Here is a 20,053-nt window from a genome sequence, read left to right on the forward strand (position 1 = left end):
GAGCTAATCCTTGCATGGAAGAACAAAAAATAAACCACAAAATATTCTGCTTTGAAAATGTGCTATTTATTTTACAGCTGGAATACATGCAGACTTGAAAAGGAATAAAACAGCCTGAAGGCAGTAAAAACCAGCCCAACTCTCAGTACTGGAGTCTATTTATTAAATAGAGATCAGTATATTTTATTAAAATAGGAACACAAGAGGAGATAGTAATGAATCCAAGAGAACTTGCACAACCATTGCCCCACCTAAGACAATGCTTTCCAAGAGAGGGGAGGGAGTATGTGTCTTACACGAAAGGGAAGATTTTGATTTTTTTCAAAAAATATATTGGTTTATGGCAAATGAGGCCAAAGACAAGAACCTCGCTGCAGTTTTCATTCTTATGAACCAAAACACTAACTACACCAAACATGGAATGTTCTCTGTAATCATTAAGTCTTGTTTGAAAAAAAAAATCATATTCCCTGCAATTGGATATTCCATCAAGGCATGAATATCTGCTATTAAAAGCAACCATCTTCTGTGTAGGCCAGCTATTGAAAAGAAACAAAGCCCCTCAGCTCTCTTCTGAGAGAGCGGATTATCAACAAGAAGCCTCCTTCGAAGAATTGGTTCTTATACCCCGCTTGGATAGTAAAGAGAGTTTCAAAGTGGCTTACAATCACCTTCCCTTCCTCTCCCCACAACAGACATCCTGGGAGGTAGGTGAGGCAGAGAGAACTGGGAGAAACTGGTCTGTAAGAACAGCTCTAACAGGACTGTGACTAGACCAAGGTTACTCAGCTGGCTGCATGTGGAGGAACAGGGAGTCAGACTCGGCTCTCCAGATTATAACCCGCCCCTCTTAACCATTACACTGTGGGGAACGTTATCGATGCATCTTAAAGGTAAAGGTAAAGGTTTCCCCTGTGCAAGCACCGAGTCATGTCTGACCCTTGGGGTGACGCCCTCTAGCGTTTTCATGGCAGACTCAATATGGGGTGGTTTGCCAGTGCCTTCCCCAGTCATTACCGTTTACCCCCCAGCAAGCTGGGTACTCATTTTACCGACCTCGGAAGGATGGAAGGCTGAGTCAACCTTGAGCCGGCTGCTGGGATTGAACTCCCAGCCTCATGGGCAAAGCTTTCAGACGGCTGCCTTACCACTCTGCGCCACAAGAGGCTCTTATGCATCTTATAGGGAATTATATGAACGAGACAGTTCCTATGTTAACCTGCAAATATCAAAATGCTGAAAGTCAAAGGGTCTCTGGGCAAGTGCTGCAGGAAGAAATTCCAAATATCATTTGAGCCCCAACACAAAATTGTCATATGGTTCATGCTCACCCACTACAGTATTATTATTATTATTATTATTATTATTTTAAAAGCACCACAGAGAATTTAACTTAAAAATCTGGACAATGGCGTCAGGGTGGGAGCCTGTGCCTCCTATATGGCTGATTTACACACATCACAGACCTGAGTCACAGTTGTCTCTGGAACTTCAGAACATGAGTCTGGTTGCCACCAGTATATGAACACTTGTTTGGAGGTTAGCCTGCAAAACACTGACTTCTTAAAAGCAGATATACAGAGAGCCAGGCTACAAATGAAGCAATTGTGAAGTAGCTAGAATTTACTTTCCTAGTTAACTAGAGGAGATCCAGAGGTTTTCTGTGGGGTGGATCCTATGAGCCAAAAGGGCAAGGAATGTGAGACAGACTTTTCTCATCTTTCCTCAGTATGCCTATGACTATTAAGGTCAGTGTGCTGGATCCTATAAAAAACCCAATGTATGCAAGGGGGTGGTTTTTGCCAGTTCCCCCTGCTGCCTTATGCCTACAAATACAGCTTTGACAGGAGTCTCCTGCCCCTCCAGAACAGCATTTGAGGCAACAATGTGGGCTGCAGGAGGAGGGAAGGGGAAATCACTTCACTGTGGCCAGATGCAACCTAGTACATGCACAAAGCTGTCCCAACCCTTTAGGGCAGTATAGGGGGCTGCCAGAGAGAGAGGGAAAGTCACATCAGTAGGTTCCTTGTCCTTGCGGGTCACCAGATCCAACCTGATCCAATGGACACCAATCCATTTAGCCCCTTTGCTGCCCCTGCAGACAGGAGGAATGGAACTGGATCAGCACAGGGATGGAGGGAGGCAAAGAGGCTCTATTAAGCTACTCTTTGTCCTTTAAGCTGAAAGTAGGACTTGCCCAAAGCAAGAAGGGGCAAGTGTAGTTGCGGTCTGTCCTCTTGGAAGCATCATTCCATTAATATTTTCTCCCAGATATATCCTTGGGGAGAACTTATTTTGTGTATGTATACATACATATATATTTTACTATAATCCTTAGCATGCATATGCTTTTAGAAACTATAAAGATGACATTAAGTCCTGGTACATTTGCCAGGACCACCATGCAGCAAAGCATCAGGGACCTCCAAGGCAGCCCCAACAGGACATTCACTTACCTGCAATGCTGAGGAAAGACTATCCCCAAAGCCACTGCTGTCACTAAACTCCATTGCACACAGTCCCTATCGAGTACCAAAGATGGGCAATTATTCCATTCCAGAGCTCATACACTGCCACTCCACCAGGGAGAGGACTTGAGAGTACCAGCAATGATATGGAAACAGGCAGATGTAACAGACAACAAGAGACGAGAGGCAGCAATGCTGTATTCACACACTTCTCTACCAACAGGGTCTTGATACCAAACAGAATCTGAGATGATGGAACCAAGCATTTACCGCAATTGAGATTATTTAATTCCAGGCAACCAAACATGAATTTCTTGAAGGTTGTGAATTCAAGGCAGGAGCTTTCTTGGGGCTTGATCTGTCTCAATAGCAAAGATCATCCGTGGGAAGTGGGAGGGAATGAGTGCATTTCAACAGGAGCTGAGGGTCTTCTCCAATGAATAAACCCTTGACTAGCCCCCTTAAGCATGAGGATAAAGAGAAAGGCCTTCATATCAGACAATGCAGTTTGTCGATAGCAGAGAGTACCAGCAATGCTGGTCTTAAAAATCAAGCACTCTGTCCTCATGAGAAGTCTCAAGTCATTTAGCATCCAAATCAAAAACTAGACTTTCTGCTTTGCTATCGTTTAAAAAGCCTACCACATCTCCTCTGTGGGTTTCAAGTTAAAATTATTATATTAACCGCCTTATCTGGTTATAGGTTTTTGATTCCAAACTCTACTGTACCCCCCTGTCCATTCCTTTAAAAAAAAGTAGAACTGACACCCCACAAACTATCGTTCCAGAAAATGTTAAGAGTGAAGGTCAAGATGAACTCAATTTGTTATGCTCCATATTGATTTTAACATTAATAGAGCACAAAAGAAATGGCCCTTACATAGATACAGCCATCTGATGGGAAATCGGAACAGAGGAAAAGTTTCTTACACAAGTTTCTGTGGCCACACAGTGGAAATGACTCTCCAGCTGCTGCTTAGATGGTTACCGAGTACAATGAAGGAATTCAAGTGAGACACACAGTGATGTCAGTAGACAAGAGCCGCTTCATGGAGAGCCAACATGGCAGCCAAGTTTCCCCACAGGACCGTGGAAAAAACATCTGCAGCCTCAGGCCAGTGACCTCGACATAGTTGTGGGACACCCACTGTTATGCAACTTCCTCATTCTTACATCATGACTGAGGCTCCAGTCCGAGGTTTGGCCCAGGATACATGCCTGCCTTCGCAGGGTCAAGTACAGGATCTGTTATACAACCAAAAAGGCAAACCCTGAGTTATAAACAGAATGAAAAGCATTCTTTGTGACTACGCTGCCTCTCTGGCCTGAATTTTGCAGGCTCCTCAGAAGACAGAGGTCTGGGAAAGACTGGAAGAACACCCACTTGGGGGCTATAAAGCAAGGTGGTTGTGTAGTGCTAGCAATTGGAGAGTGACCATCCCCCCCCCCCCCAGCAACAGCTGGAGCAACAAGCTGGGAATTACAGCTCAAAGCTTTCTTTCATTCTTTCGTGTGGGAATTCCCAGTTACATTTGTAACTCCAAACAACATTCAGGTTCAACAACGGCATAGTTCAGTGCATGGCTCTTACAACTGCTGAAGCAAATTGTTCAAGAATACTAGACATAGGCTGGCTACAGAATGCATAGAAAAAGAATTCCATGTGTAATCTCACTTGATTGTGCAAAAGATCTAGAATTTGCTGGCCAAATCTGCATTTTGAAGGCATACACATAAAACCGTGAATGATTTCACAGGGAAAATTGGTGCTCCTTTGGTCTTCTTACTGCATGTGCCAGCTTCCATTCCTAACAGAGATGCTACACCAGACGATCTGTCTGCCATTTAAGATTGCCAATACCAGGCTACATCTCGCTGGAATAGTACCCCAGCTTGGCAAGGGCCATTTCTTTCCTGAGCCGCATGATTTCCCAGTACATCAGTTCCACTGCAAGGCAAAAGTGAAAGGGGAAGCAAGTAAGAATGTTATGCAGCTTGTTCAGCGCCCCACCCCAGAAATGCCATCTTGGGATCTAGAGTTTTTGGAGCTACAGGGCAGGTAGGCAGGCACTTCAGTTAGTCTTCTCCCACTACAGCACTCCATCAACATGGGAAGCATCTTCTGACAAATCCACTCCTGCTACATTGCTCCGGAAGGCTTGAGGCAGGCAATCCTGCCTCCTTTCTGCAACAGACATGTGCTCAACAAGCTAATGTAAAGTACAGCAACATCTAGAATGAGCCAGAGACATAGCTCCTTATCATCCAGCCAGTCTGCAGAAGACATTACATTTGAGACAGAAGCAAAAACAGTGTCTAGGAATAGTCTATTCTGTTACACAGGTTAGACTGAGACTGAGTGGGGGTTCAAATGAGGGTCTTCCTAATCCTAAATCTAACAGACCAGAGAGACTTCTGTCCTCCCTCCACCTTCTGGTGTCTTTCTTTCTCCTACACTACCCCTGTTCTTAAGACTGATCTGTATATTAGAATCCCCAAATGCATTTTTTTTTGTCCAGTACATATCTTTGGCTGCATGTGACCCAGTGCTGTGGACCACACTGGGGTAGCATGGGTCCTTATTGGAGGAGGAGGGCCTGTCCTCAAGCCCTCCTGTGGCAGATGCTCCTTCCGAGGTAGATTCTTCAGTGCCTCCTAGAAGGCCCCCCTCACCAGCACTAGCACTGCTCCCTGGCCCAGCAGAACCCTCAAGCCAGCATGGACCTACCTGATGTCAGACCAACCATGTTCTCTCCCATCACCCCAGGAGCAGAGAAAGCAAAGAACTAGGGCTGAGTCCTAACCTGAGCATGCAAGTGCACTTTTGGCTGCCCAAAGCCTCCCCCCTGGAGGAGGCTTTACCTGTTGGGAAATTCCCTCTATAAGCCTGCATTGAAGCAGGAGCCAATATGGGATCAACTTGCCTACAACCGTGCTCACTGTCCTACCAAGCTACTTGCATTTGCATTGCAAACCCTCTGAATCCTGCTGCCCGAGACCTAGACTTGCTTCTGGACTACACTCCCTGAATGTCACCCTAAGACCTGACTCCCAAACCCTGTCCAGCAGGTCCTGTTGCTGCAGAACTCTGATGTTGCCCAAGGATTTGCATCCAGCCTGGGGAGCAGGACACCCAAATGCAAACCTTGCAATCCATCCAGCCCAGACTTCTAACCAGCCAATCTTTACTTCTCTAACATTTCAGTTTGACCCTAATGCACTGTTTGCCATTGTCATCCCCCATTATTCCCTTCCCCATTATTCATTTAGATCAGACAGGAACATCATTCATTGTAATCCCTCTTCCAACAGTATTTACAGAGGGGAAGAAATGATTCAACTACAAGGGAGAAAAGGTCAAGCTCAGAGCTAATCCAGCTGATCCCATTACAGGAAATAGGCTGGCCGAACAGTCTAGCCAACGGGGAGTAGAAAAGCTTCCACATTAAAAGAGGAGGTAATGGGTGTGGAGAGTAGATGGTTACTTACCATCTTGCCTTACCAGTCCCTGCTGGATATAGCGAATGTAGGTGAAGAAGTTGCAAACGGCTGTAATCTGGAAGAGAGAAAAATGTTCCAAGATTTAGCAAGTCCCATTTTATCCCATCACATAATGACACAGGTCTGTTTAGCCTGGAGAGAAGATGACTAAAAGGTGATACGATAACCATCTTCAAATACTTGAAGCGCTGCCACATAGAGGATGGAGCAGAGTTGTTTTCTGTTGCCACAGAGGGCAGAACCAGAATCAATGGGGTGAAATTAATTCAAAAGAATTTTCAGGTAAACATTCAGAAGAAGCTGCTGACAGAGCAGTTCCTCAGTGGAACAGGCTTCCTCGGGAGGAATTGCTAATTCTGTGAATTTAGGCATATTGTAAGTGGGTGGGCAAAAGGGCTTGTGTCTGAGCTTGGGTCTTGTGGCCATTCCTTGCATTTTACAGGAGGCTGGAATAGATGACCCTGGAGGTACCTTCCAACTCTATTACTCTAAGATTCTAGGTCTGGTCTACATGCACAGCAGAGGAAGGTGATGGGAGTCCTAAAGTGGTAGCTTGGATGGAAGCGCATCAGACTGCATGTGAGACATGCCATTTCAACAGTATAACTATGAGCATATCCCACATGTTTAAAAAGACCAAACATGTTGGGGACAACAATATTAACCCAGCCCACTCTGTGCTACTTCCAAAGACCTTTTTATTCAGGAGTGCTTTCAACAGTGCAGTGTCAGGATCAGTCCCTGAAAAACAGAAAACAACTCTGCTCCATCTTCTATGTGGCAGCCCTCCAAGTATTTGAAGATGGTTATCGTATCACCTTTTTTCCTACACCAGCAATCTGAAATGGCCTGGCTCCTTCTAGCTCTCATTCTGCTGCATGCATAGACAAGGCTTTCGTCTCACAACCTCTTCCAGGGCCTGGGTAGAGCACACCAGATGAAAGAGAGGAAGGAGGATGGTAGATGGGGACCTGGACTAGCCACATGATTTTGGTTCCCCATGAAGGAAGGCATGCTATTCCAAAGAAGGGCTTCAAAGTAAGAAAGTTGCATGCAGCTGTTGGGGAGGGGGCGGAAGATGATAAGAGTGATCAGACCATGAGGTGACTTTTCTGAAGCCAAATGGCTCAAGCCTCAAAGCAGCTTACAATCACCTACCCTTCCTTTTCCCACAACAGATAAGACAGTGAGGTAGGTGGGGCTGAGAGAGGCTGGCCCAAGGTCACCCAGCTTCCTGCATGTGGAGGAGTGGGGAATCAAACCCAGATTAGAGGCCTCTGCTCTTAAGCACACACTCTTTATACACCTCTTTTCATAGAATCATAGAGTTTGAAGGCTCCATAAAGGTCATCTAGTCCAACCCCACGCTCAATGGTTGAGTTGTGTGAACAAAGAAAGATGGCATACAAATGCAACACAGTACTTTGGAATTTTATCTTCAAAAACTGGTTGTTTCTATGCACTTCACACATTCTGAGGTTTGCATTTTACACAGTTACAAGTAACAGCATATCAATGTTCTACAGCAGTCTTTCTCAAGCGGGGTTTTGTGAAACCCTGGGCTTTCTTGACAGCCCTGGAAGAGTTTCCTCAATGAGTGGGAGTTAATTAATTTTAACATATTTTTAAAATTTGTTAAACATTTATCAGGTGATATGACCATATATGGTCATGTCAAATCCGCCCCCCCCCCTCCCAAAATGGCCACTGCTGGGGCTGGAGGGGTGGGAAGCGGAGGGGCCTCAGGTGGGCATGCTTCCCAACCATATTCTGTGCTACTGCACCACTTCTGGGGAATCAAAGCCTCAAGAATGTTTCAGGGGGTTCTCAAAGGTTGAGAAAGGCTGTTCTAGAGAAAGATTATAATAATTTCATGACAATTATCTACTTAATCTGACGATGCACATTCTTGTCTTCAGATGCTAATACTACAAGAAGTTCATTAGGCTTCAACAGGCCAGAGGACTTTTTAGTTTTTTAGATGAGCAGGACATAAAAGAATGCCCTCTGGGTACCTGAGAGACACCACCAGGTCATCATTCTCTGATCATCAAACAAGTAGAAAGCCTGGTATGCCTCATTATAGATTAGAGTGTTTCACTTGGGAGCTGCTACCTAAGGCCAGTTTAAGACATGCTGAGGTTCCAGGCTACATTAGCTGTAAGAGGCACCATGGCATTACCCCAAATGGTAATTTAATCATTTTAAAGGGTTTGTGTGTTTAATCTGTGGCCCTAGACTGTAGTTTGCTTAATTTGTGCAAAATTCCAGCTCTGTTGCTACCCCTTGTCCCCATGAAGATAATCTCAGGACTGAGACTTACCCTGGCCCTGCAGGAAGGAGAAATGTAGTAATAATTCCCAGAGTCCCCTAGTTTGATGCGATGTCTGCAAGCTCGGGAAAGGCCACTCAAAGCGCACTTCCTGCAAAGGGAGAGGCAAGAGGGGTGGACAGTTTACTTCAAAGTATGAACACACCCAGTTAGGCAAGCTGCTACAGGCCAAAGCAGAAACCTTAACTTTTAATACCATATTTTCGAGGATTTGTAGAAAAATTACAAAAGTGTAATTTTTGAGAGAGGTTTTCAAGATACGTTATTTTGTTTTAATTGTTCTACATTGAAATAGTGTTCCTCTCCCCAAGAAGAAGGAATGTTATTAAATGACTAGAAGGCTTTTCCATGCTATTTATGAGCAGGCTCCTGTGTCAAGTCTTGAGACTTGAAAATACCCATAAAGCATTAGCTTTGGTTAAGGAGTAACCAGCAGCTGTGAAAGCAAAGGGAACTAGGTGTTAGTAACTTATTAGTGGAGCAAACATCTGTCATCATTCAGTTTAAAAAATCACTCACGTTACAATTTGGGACCGGAACCCACTGTGAAAAAAGGACAAAAAAAAAAAGAAAAAGGGGTGGGGGGAGAGGGAAACCAAAATCAGCATAAAGATACAAAACATATTCAAAACATGGGGTTGACATGGATGAAAACAGTGAGGAGGACACGGGGAGGGGGAAACACCCCAAAGGCATGCTGTCCAGGCACTGCCTTGTGACATTGTGAAAGGTAGCTTTTCACTGGCTCTAGACCACTGCTCAGAAACAGGACATATTTGGTGTATTTCCTGTTTTTGAGCAACTTCAAGTTTAAGTCCTGCCAATGAGGAAGGAGCATTTCAAAATTTCAGGGGTCTATGGTTCAGACGACAGTGTTCACACTTACTTCACACTTATTAATACATATATTTATTTAATAATTATTTCATAATGAAAATATTTACATCAAGTCCCTTCTTCATGGTTCAACATGGCTAACAATAATAGTTACAAGCATTTTTCAATTTAAAAGCAAAAATGAAAATAAAGTATCTCCAAATCTTTCCCTCTCTTAAAAGATGCCTGCCAATTCAAACTTCCTCAAAAGCCCTGGCATGCAAGCACGACTTGTTGCATCTCCCAGAAATCTCCAAGGAGGGGGCACCCTCACCTCTTCAGGGGAACCCATTCCACGGGGTCAGAACCATGAAGGCCTCGGCTCCCACTGATGCCAGAAGGACCTCCCTAAGTGGTGGGACAGCCAACAGATGGCTGCCTGATGGCCATCACTGATGCATAAGGACCTACAAATGAGCTCTATAACATGATCTGCCTGATTCATTTCTGGTTTTTCACCAACACTGCTTCAGTCATCTTTCAGTCTTCTTCATAATGCCTAACTGCCTGGTAAAGCAAAGAGCTGGGGGCCTCACAGAGCATGGAGGGGAATGCGGAGAAGCAACTCTGTCTCTCGTCCCAGTCAGGCCATCATTCCATGCAGTTGCAATGGTCCCCTCAGGGTCACCAGGAAAGCTTTCAAAATCCGCCAAAGCTGACTGGAAGCCAACAGGATCCATTCATCCCCTAGGGTGTATCATTTAAATGGGCCCACAGCCCTTGCAAGGAGGAGGCAGCAAACTCAACCATGCTTTCAGAAGACATGAATCTAATCACAAGGGCCAAAGCTCGAGCCCTCAGGTCACCAGCAAGTGAAGAAAAGAAGGTCCAGCATACAGAATCACAGATTCATAGAATCATACAGTTGGAAGGGATCTCCAGGGTCATCTAGTCCAACCCCCTGCACAATTCAGTAACTCAAAACAAGTCCTTTATCTTGTGTTGGGCCCATTATAATCTGAGGCGGCCATGAAGTCCTGAGGAAGCCTTGGCATTTATCTTGAAACCCCAAGAACAGTCACCCTTGAGGTCCTCAACAGGAAATACCTCTATCACCTCAGTCAAAGACTCTGCAGATAAACTAGCCAGACAATACACCAGTAAGATTCCTGATCTCTCCCTGGTGCCCAACGCAAGGTAAATACATTCAAAGCCAGACTTTGCCTGCACCAGATATCTAGTCCTGGATATTATAGAATTTGCAAACAGAAGAGATGAAATAGTATAAATAATCTAAGCCTAGCATATGAAATTCTCTCTCTGCTGTGGACTAAGAGTCATCAGACTATCACTTAATTATATCATCTGGAAATGGGGGTGGGATGCCTCCAAGGCATATACTAATATAAATATATAATAAACAAAGAGATTTAAACTCAAAGATACACAGTTTGGAAATCTGCAAAAACATTTTTTTCTGAGGCTCTTGAAGACTGATACTCTTTAACCTATTTCCATCTTTCAGTTTGTGCTAAACTGTTACTCAGAACTGAAACAGAGAATAAAGTAAATATACAGAGTGTTGGCAGCAGTAGCTAGAAGAGAATGCCCGAGAAAGCAATGATTACAGAACAGGGAACAAAACATGTCTGCATGGCAAAGACACAAAGAGCTCTGCTTTTAGATGAAAACATGGCTGAGGAAAAGTGTGCATTAACTCAGGTACCTACTCCTAGTTCTTCCCTTCTTACACTGAGAATTGTGTCTTAAATCTATATTGGGCTAGGGGAACCAGAACTAATTCCCTCCTCACACTAATTTGGATTAGAAACTCATATACATACAATTATCTATTTGAGTAAACAGAATCGTTACTGTAGGGGAGGAGGAGCAAGGTATTACGTTTGTACACATTTTTCCTTAACTGCAGTTTCATTCAATATAGTCGGCTTCCGTACATTCTAGAGAACAAAGGCCTGAGACAGAAGGAATGGCTTCTCCCATACAAGGTTATCAGTGCATGTAGGTCAGCGTATAGAACCCCAAGGCTACACCTTCTAAAACTATGTAAATGGCTATAAAGAGTTTTCTCACTGGCAGCATCATTCCTCCCTAGAGAAGCTTGCCAATCATGTTCACTACTGGTTTTGAGAAGACTAGTTAATATTTACTTGAAAAGTCTTTAGGTGAGCAGGTGTGTTGGGGTCATGTCAGCTCTGATTTCACCATCACTTTAACGACTGATGATGTTATCTGTTCAGACGGGTTCGACCCTTTGCGATTCTATAGGAAAGTTTACACCATACATTTCTGTCAATGACTGCTTCTTTTAGTTGGTTCATGGTCATCCCTGTATGGGCTTTGATCATGTCGAGCCAGTGGATCCTTTAACGACTACATTGTTCAATTTCATTATTACAATTTTAGTGACAGTCAATCTAAGTTGAAAGGTTCATGGTACAGACTGAAAGCAAAAATACAAATAAAACAATAAAAATGAATTCTATGAACAACTAAGTGGAAGATCTGATTCACAAAAGAAACTGCTGGTGCAGCAGGGAAGGAAGTCAGATATGCATCTGTGAAGATAAGGGAGGTAAATATCTGAGTGGGTTCCTTACTTTGGTCCACCACACTCAATGGCCGACACCTTCACCACAGGAAGAGTCTGGGTAGCCACTGGTTCAATGGTGAGCGTGTTCTGCTCCACAGCTGCCTGAACCAACTCGGACAACTGCAACAAAAGAAACAAAAGGCTGGATTATTCAGACAAAATTGATAAGGTAGTAAACAAGAAGCTGTCAGAAGTAACCCAAGTGGAGAAATTAACATGTGGGAGAAAAAATATCAAAAACACTCTTCTTGAACTCACCTCATGTTTGGTGAAGTCCAGGCAAGGCCCCACATCTTCCTGGTATATTCTCTCCAGAAACTGACATGATTTATCCAAAGATGGAAACTCCTTCCAAGCCTGGAATTCTGCAAACAAGATGGAATCCACCTGCAGTGATAGAGATGCATGGATGGAAGGCAGGAGACAACACTACCAGGCACGGCAGCAAGTTATTAGCATACAAGAGCCAAGAAGTTACCTCAGAATAGACAGTATTTACTATGCACCCCATGAGGTGAGCAAGCAGACTAAGTGTAACATTTGAACCAGAGTAAACTCCAGTGCCTTGGAATCTAGAAGTCTCCAGACATATAGCAGTAACTACACAAAGAAGAAAGGGCTGTGACAAGGCAACTTCAGGAAGAAATCATCTTTCATCAACTATAGCATATTAAACAGAAAAGGGTACCTTTGGCCATAAGCTTGTGTAAAGCCCATAGCTAAAAAAGGTAAAGGTATCCCCTGTGCAAGCACCGAGTCATGTCTGACCCTTGGGGTGACGCCCTCTAGCGTTTTCTTGGCAGACTCAATACGGGGTGGTTTGCCAGTGCCTTCCCCAGTCATTACCGTTTACCCCCCAGCAAGCTGGGTACTCATTTTACCGACCTCGGAAGGATGGAAGGCTGAGTCAACCTTGAGCCAGCTGCTGGGATTGAACTCCCAGCCTTATGGGCAAAGCTGTCAGGCGGCTGCCTTACCACTCTGCGCCACAAGAGGCTCAAAAAAAAAAAAAAAAGCCCATAGCTAAGGGACTCTATATGCCAATGGATGCATGGAGAATTAATTCCCTTCTACTGTTTACCCTCAGAAAGAAACCCCTAATGAGACAGAGCGCAAGAACACTGACAGCCACAAAAAGAGTGAATCCCACTGGTATCCAGGAAAGGAAGGAGCACTTTAGTCCATTGTGAGCTTAGCTGCTACCCTGCTACACCAGAATTGTCAACTGTCAGCATCAGGAGGGCGGGGGTGACAAATAAAAATATTTTTAATATATGATGTGCTGCTTTTTGGTCCAGTATCAGAAGATCTGGGATGCTGATGATGATAGGGTATATATGCAGCTAGGCATGCTGGAAGAAGAAGGAAGGATGCAGGAAGACCCTCCTTAAAGGCCTTTTCAGGGAGCAGATTCACATGATCAATCAAATGCATGGCTTTAACTTGGATGCTTTTTTGTGAACTTCTCTCAGCATTCACTTTCCAAGTGCTTTAAGCTTTCAGCAGCAGAATTGTGAAGTTCATGGGCAAACATCAGCAGATACTGCAGTTTCTTTTCTACCAACTTACTGCTCAAACTATTCCCAGCATGCTCTTCAGGCTTAGCAAAACCCAGAATGCCTCAAACATGAGGCATATTGCTGAACAGGAGAAGGAACAGAGCTGTCTTGAGTTTGGGTAGATTTTCAAGGGCCAGGCAGATTCCAAAGTGTATACTCAAAGAGTTTTGCTCCTCCCTGCCATTTGTGAGCCAGCTTGGTGGGGTGGTTAGTGCGGACTTTTAATCTGGCATGCCAGGTTTGATTCTGCACTCCCCCCCCCCCTTGCAGCCATCTGAGTGACCTTGGGCTTGCCACAGCACAGATAAAGCTGTTCTGACCGAGCAGTAATATCAGGGCTCTCTCAGCCTCACCCACCTCACAGGGTGTCTCTTGTGTGAGAGGAAAGGGAAGGCGAATGAAAGCCACTTTGAGACTCCTCTGGTAGAGACAGGCAGCATATAAGAACCAACTCTTCTTCTTCTTTTATAAAAGCCAATATTTAATAATGGGGGGAAAACAGACATGAGGAGAACGTAAGAAGTGAATGAAGCTGCCCAGCCCCCAGAGAAAGGTCTGGACAGCATGGAAGTGCTATGCTACAGAGACTGCTCACCTGATGCCAGGAGTCAACTTCAGAGCCACAATACGGAAAAACAATTAGAGAAACAAAACAAAAAAGATGGGTGTTAGTATGGGGGGGAAAAGAACCAAAAAGGGTGGAAGCTGTAAGAGGCTGTTGTGCTCAGAGTTTACTGCCTTTCCCCCATCTTTGGTAGAGAGTGACCCACTGGGAAGCAAAACTAGGCCCCAGTCTTTTATACTTGTAACAAAACAAAGCAAAACAAAAAAAAAGGATTTTTAGTACACATAGTTTTACTATACTTGCATAACAAATTCTACTTCCCCCCCTCTAAAACCACAGGAGACCAGTCCTCCAATTCACTGTGTCAACCTATTGCTGCTCCAAGTAGAGAGAGATTACCTGCCGTAAGGGAGCAGAAGAGAAGGAAGAGTCTGTTGCCAGGGACTGCCAGCCTGGCTCATAGGTGATGTGGATAGCCTTCGCAGGGACGATACAGAGAAGCAGGGAGAGGAGAGTGGGCACCCCAGACTTTGAGGAATGGGACAGTCAGACAGATGGGCAGACAGGAAAGAAAGACAGAAAGACAAGGAGAGAAAGAAAATGGTGTGAGAGGGAGAGAAAGACCTTGTTCATAAAGATGCTGAGCATCATTCAAGAAACACCTGGCTGCCACAGCACTGTCATTCAGTAGTGACCTACACTTGTACTTAAAGAACTCTAACACACTCCTAACAGCCTTACATTACTGAGCCTAGCTAAGTTTGCACCATCAGTGCAAGTCAGTTACTTGGTCACTTGCTTAATTGGAACAAAGAAGGATTCACAAAACCATCAGATCTCATCAACCCTCTGGAAACTATGCTGTAAGCAGTGCCCTGACAATGTTGGTGGGAGGCCTGGTGAAAACTGTTGTGTCCTATAACACCCCCATCCACCTCCCTCCCTCAGGCAAAATTTTCCCTCATTTTTCTTTCCTTTTTGTGACTGAGCTGCCCTAGATGTCTGTTTTCTTTCCACCCCATCACAATATAATATTTTAGCTGTTTGCTCAACCCAGGAACCTGAGGGAAGGAATAGGAGCCCCCTTTAACTTATATGAATGGCACTCAAGAAGTTTTCACATTCCCAATTAACAAAATAGTTTATTCAACACAGAGGGAAAAGGTCAGATGAAATCAGGGGTAAATTTTCTGTGGTAACTCAATATAGATAACGCGGAGGTAAAATCGGTACATGCACAAACTTTAGTCCTTCTATTTTGGCTTGTTTCAGTTTCCGAAGCTATTAAGAGTTACTTAAAATCTTTATTTTGAGAGGCTTTTGTTCTAGTATTCTCCCCCAATACTTCAGTTTTCCCAAACACTCCAGCCTCTCAGACCCTCCCTTCTCAGCTTACCCTGTTCCACTTGGAGGCATGCAATCCATCTGCAGATTTATGATCCATGTCAGGGTTCCAACACAGTCTGAGAATCAAGGGATCATTCTGACTCTTTTGGTTTCCCGAAGGCTGGTACACTCTTTCCACTACTCAAACTGCTTCTCTTGAAACACCAGTACTCATTGTGAGTTTTTAACTGACTCTCCACTGCACTCCTCAGAGCTAACTCCCTGTTTGACTGGATAGAGAATTTTCTTCTTTCTCTAGAAGATCTATCCCTTTCCTTGGCCTGGATGGGAGTCTCTATCTCCTTGTCCTTGCCAACTCTCCACCAATTCATTGTCTGTGTTAAACTCCTCTCAACTCCAATCTCCTCAGCATCTAGTTCAGAAGTCTTTCTCTGATCCCTTGATTCTAACCAATCAGACCTATTGGAACAGCCTGTCACTTCACAGTCCTTTATCTGTTTACACAGCACCTCTGTGCTTTTAGAAGTGTAGACCATCACATGTCCCTTTAAGAGAGGCTTCGTGTGCAGAAATGAGCAGCAGAACCTTTTCGTAGCATGGAAGTCAACATCTCCTGGTAGACTACATACTGTTAAGCCTCTATTAGAAGGGACATGACATTTTTTTCCAAGGCTTGTGGCAGCCCTATACCTTCCTCCTTCTTTTTTTGTTATGCTGACAAGTAAACTGGACTCACCTCTTTGAACTCACTGCCAACTGACTCTGAGGGTGTGTTCTGGTTTGTGGCAGTGACAACAGCACTGCTGGTGCTTTTGTTACGCCCGTGCCCTTTCCTGAAGGCAGTTTTCGAGGGGCTTTGAAGCTGGGGGTGCAGCTCCCGGTTTGGAGAGGATGGGGTAGATGTTATCACCAGAGTCTTCAAGGCTGTCACTTCCGCCTGCAGCATATCAATCTAGATGTCAGAATGGAAAGGATTAGGAGTCACCAACACCATGCTCTCTGGGCAGCAGAGAATAAGTTCCTACAACAAAAACAGATGCTACCTGGGATTTCTTGCAGATAATCTTGGAATTTCTGGTCACTGACTCATCCAGAAGAACATTCAATGGTTCAGTCAAACCCACACAGCTCCATTAACTCCTTAAATTTTAGAAAGGTCATAGACACAATTATGTACACGGCCAGGTGTGTCCTCATGGTGATGTACCAGTATTGGGATTTGTTTTTTTCTGGAAATACCACAAAAAATTCCATCCCATATAGACCCAAATTGAAAAATATTATATTTTAAAAAATTGCTGACCCCTGAAAGAGACACAATGTCTTTGGGTGCTTTACTTTCACCCTGCCAATAGATGGTGCTGTAGTCACATTACAATAGGATTCTTTGCCTACAATTCTCAACAGCTTTCTGTGAATTCCTTTCAAAAATCTTTAGGCATTTCCTCTGGGCTTGCAGTATCCCAGAGATGCTAGAAATGCTGTTTCTAACTGCTGAAATGAATAACACCCAGCTGATATAGTTCTCAACATCCCACCCCCCTTTTATTCACAAACTGAACAAGACCTCTACCATCACGTTCACTTGTTATGTGGGCACATGGCTCATATGAAGGATAATGAGAAGGCAATCCTGCACACTTTTCAGAGCTTCTGTAGCTTCTCCCACAGCATTCTCCAATGATCTCCATTTGTGCAAACCAGCAATAGTTTTTTTTAAATATCTCTTACCCTGCTTTACATATGTTGTGTGAATTTCAGTGGGAATTATTGATTCACTATGCATTTATTAGAGCCTCTTGCGGTGCAGAGTGGTAAGGCAGCAGACATGCAGCCCATGAGGCTGGGAGTTCGATCCCAGCAACCGGCTCAAGGTTGACTCAGCCTTCCATCCTTCTGAGGTCGGTAAAATGAGTACCCAGCTTACTGGGGGGTAAACGGTCATGACTGGGGAAGGCACTGGCAAACCACCCCGTATTGAGTCTGCCATGAAAACGCTAGAGGGTGTCACCCCAAGGGTCAGACATGACCCGGTGCTTGCACAGGGGATACCTTTACCTTTTTATGCATTTATTAGAGTCCTTATTTTCTAGAAATTATTTGGAACACTGATTTAATGAAACATTCACCTACTCAGTAATTTCATACCTTTCTACAAAGTCTCAAAATCAAAATATTGCCTAATCCAATGCCTTAAATGGAGGAGTTATCATCTTCTCAAAGGTTTTTCCTATGATGGAGGACCAAAGTTGAATTTGTCTGATTGGAAGCTGTATGTTCCAGACTGAAAGAATGTCTGGAAAGGGGCCCCTATAATACCCCTCTCTGAGAAGGGGGAATGCAGAACCTGGAAGGGTTAGGGGGTGGTTCAATCACATATAAACACAAAATTGTGTTTTTCTTAAATTTTGTTCTTATACTCTGTCTCTCTCTCACACATATATGCATACAACCAGAGGTCCCTAACCTTTTGAGCCTGCAGGCACATTTGGAATGCTGGCACAGAATGGCACAGCAACAAAATGGCTACCACAAGAGGCGGAGCCAGACACAGAGTTATTGCCACAGATTAACTTCAGGTACACAGTGCAGATCCTTGTGCTGCGCTGGCAGCTCTTGCCAAAGCAACATTTTAAAAAATCTGCACAGCCAATCAAATCTCCAATAGCTTTGCTGTCCCTTCCTGGCCCTGTCTACTTGCTAAAACACTAAGCAGGCTCCAGAAAAGTTGCCAGAACAGAACTATTCTGAGGCAAACAATAAACCTTATGGAATAAAAAATGAGAGCAGTCTCTTCTTGTGTATTCTTTTTTTGCTTTCTCTATTTGTTCTTTATTTGTCAGGACTTCTACCAGAACAGCATCCTGGTAATGTCCATCTTCAATAGCAAACAATTTTCCTCAGTGAGAAGTCCTCCAATTAGTCAATTGTCTTAATATAATGGATCACTATCCAACAGCTTGTTTTAAACCTTCTTAGTAATCTTATACAAATACCCAATAGCTCTTGACAGTTTCCGCTGAGGAAAACTGTTTTCCATTGAAAATGGACATTACTAGGATGCCGTTCTGGTAGAAGTCCTGACAAATAAAGAACAAGTAAAGAAAGCAGTGAAAGAATACACAAGAAGAGACTGCTCTCATTTTTGATTTCATAAAGTTTATTGTTTGCCTCAGGATAGGTTTCTTGTTCTGTTCTAGTATTCACTTTGAAACTGTCTTGTTTTGCTCGTTATACATCCAGAAAAGTTGCCAACAGGTACCACAGTGCCCACAGAAACCATACTGGGGACGATACAGAGTTGAGGTCTCTTTTGGAGCTTTCACAGTTCTGCAAGGCTTGTAAAATGGAGTTCTTCCGACAGGTCCTTGGGTGAGGCTAGGGTCTAAGATCAACTGGGCCCCTCCGTGGGATCAGGTCCCTACATTAACATCTGGGCACCCCACCTAGGGTGGCTGGCTGGGGGTTGTGGGTCAGATAGTTTTTTCCACCAGTCTTGTTGCGCTGTTGGGGGGTATTGTTATAAATGGGGTTTTATGGTTTTATTCTGTGAACTGCCACAATTTCTTGGAGAAGTGATGGGATAGAAATCTAACAATATAAATAAAATAAATCAATAAATAGTGATGGATATCAGCATAAGCAAAGTTATTTTACAATAATAATACCTAGGAAGAAGGTATTCATTTCCCATCCAATTTTTTATTTTAAAGAATCAGGTCTGGTCCAGTAAGAATGATATCTGCTCAATGATATTTAACACCAAGCTATTCAAAACAGAAATTAGAGGCAAACATATGGGAAAAATCAACTTTACTGTAAAGAAAGCCACGCAATTTTGGATTCAGATCATGGAAACTGTTAGCTCTATTTTAAAACCAAACATACCCTTTTTCATCCTAATCTGTTTGTTAACCTAAAACAAACAAACCGTCCTCAGTAAGGAGGAGATCACTGCAATTAGATTAATTCATTCTACACATCAGAAGCCCTCAGATATCCCCAGACTTTGTGGATGGGATGTTAAAATAAGGAACCTAGCTCTAATGGACAAGATTACTTCTCGCATCCAGGCTAAGAAAGGCCATCAAACATGAGCCAATCTACAGAGAAAACTGGTACCAATTTAACTATTTTTTTTATTGTAATGATTTTTTTTATTTTCATAAAGATAGAAATATAGGATGCAACACGAGTTATTGATACAAAAAGCAGTAAATAAAATATAATCATCATTTGAAAATATACGACCCCACATTGACTCCACAGTGATATAAACTTTTGCCCAAAACTCTAAGAGCCATGAGTCTAAGAGCCATCCACATTTCCACTACATTAAAAAAAAAAAGGCCTGTTTAGATATACAAAAGAAAAGTTATTATTAATCAACTTACTTGAGAGATCGTAGACCTCACGTTAAATGCTTGATACAATCTAAGAGCTATCCTGGCAGATATTTCTAGGTTTAAGTTAGATGCTTAACATTAAACATTTCTTATAGACTATTTTGACATGCTAATCATAGAATCATAGAGTTGGAAGGGGTCATACAGGCCATCTAGTCCAACCCCCTGCTCTACGCAGGATCAGCCCTAAGCATCCTAAACAAAGGCTGAGATCATTCTATTTTTTTCGTATGGCTCTATTAGGGAATGAGTGTAGTGCAGTGGTTACTGTGGGGAGATCCAGTGGTTACCCAGGAGATCCAGTTTCAGATCCATACTCGCTCTAAAATTCAGTGGGTGACCTTGGACGAGTCATTCTCTCTCAGCCAAACTCAAAGTATTATTTGATAAATTTGATAAAACAGAGGAGGGAAAAACAATACACCCTGCCCCGAACTCCTTGGAGA

The 20,053-nt window shown here is 43.5% G+C and overlaps 1 protein-coding gene across 9 annotated transcripts in view; it reads right to left on the bottom strand.

The window, feature by feature from the left end:
- Window positions 1-44: 44 nt before the first annotated feature.
- Window positions 45-20,053, bottom strand: part of RAB3IL1 (RAB3A interacting protein like 1) — a 40,242-nt gene continuing 20,233 nt past the window's right edge. For 2 of the 9 annotated variants that reach the window (XM_077321191.1, XM_077321197.1), the window contains exons 5-12: window positions 15,938-16,153; window positions 14,254-14,382; window positions 11,989-12,117; window positions 11,738-11,850; window positions 8,820-8,843; window positions 8,292-8,391; window positions 5,957-6,023; window positions 45-4,415 (exon numbers count right to left, since the gene is read on the bottom strand). In XM_077321191.1, coding sequence (XP_077177306.1) covers window positions 4,333-4,415; window positions 5,957-6,023; window positions 8,292-8,391; window positions 8,820-8,843; window positions 11,738-11,850; window positions 11,989-12,117; window positions 14,254-14,382; window positions 15,938-16,153 — 861 coding nt within the window. In that variant the 3' untranslated portion in view covers window positions 45-4,332. Of the gene's footprint in view, window positions 4,416-5,956; window positions 6,024-8,291; window positions 8,392-8,819; window positions 8,844-11,737; window positions 11,851-11,988; window positions 12,118-13,884; window positions 13,902-14,253; window positions 14,383-15,937; window positions 16,154-20,053 lie in introns of those variants that run through there. The other 7 variants (XM_077321194.1, XR_013228234.1, XR_013228236.1 and 4 more) reach the window with 7 other exon arrangements.

This window comes from Paroedura picta, chromosome 2, assembly GCF_049243985.1.
Source record: "Paroedura picta isolate Pp20150507F chromosome 2, Ppicta_v3.0, whole genome shotgun sequence".
Lineage (NCBI taxonomy): Eukaryota > Metazoa > Chordata > Lepidosauria > Squamata > Gekkonidae > Paroedura > Paroedura picta.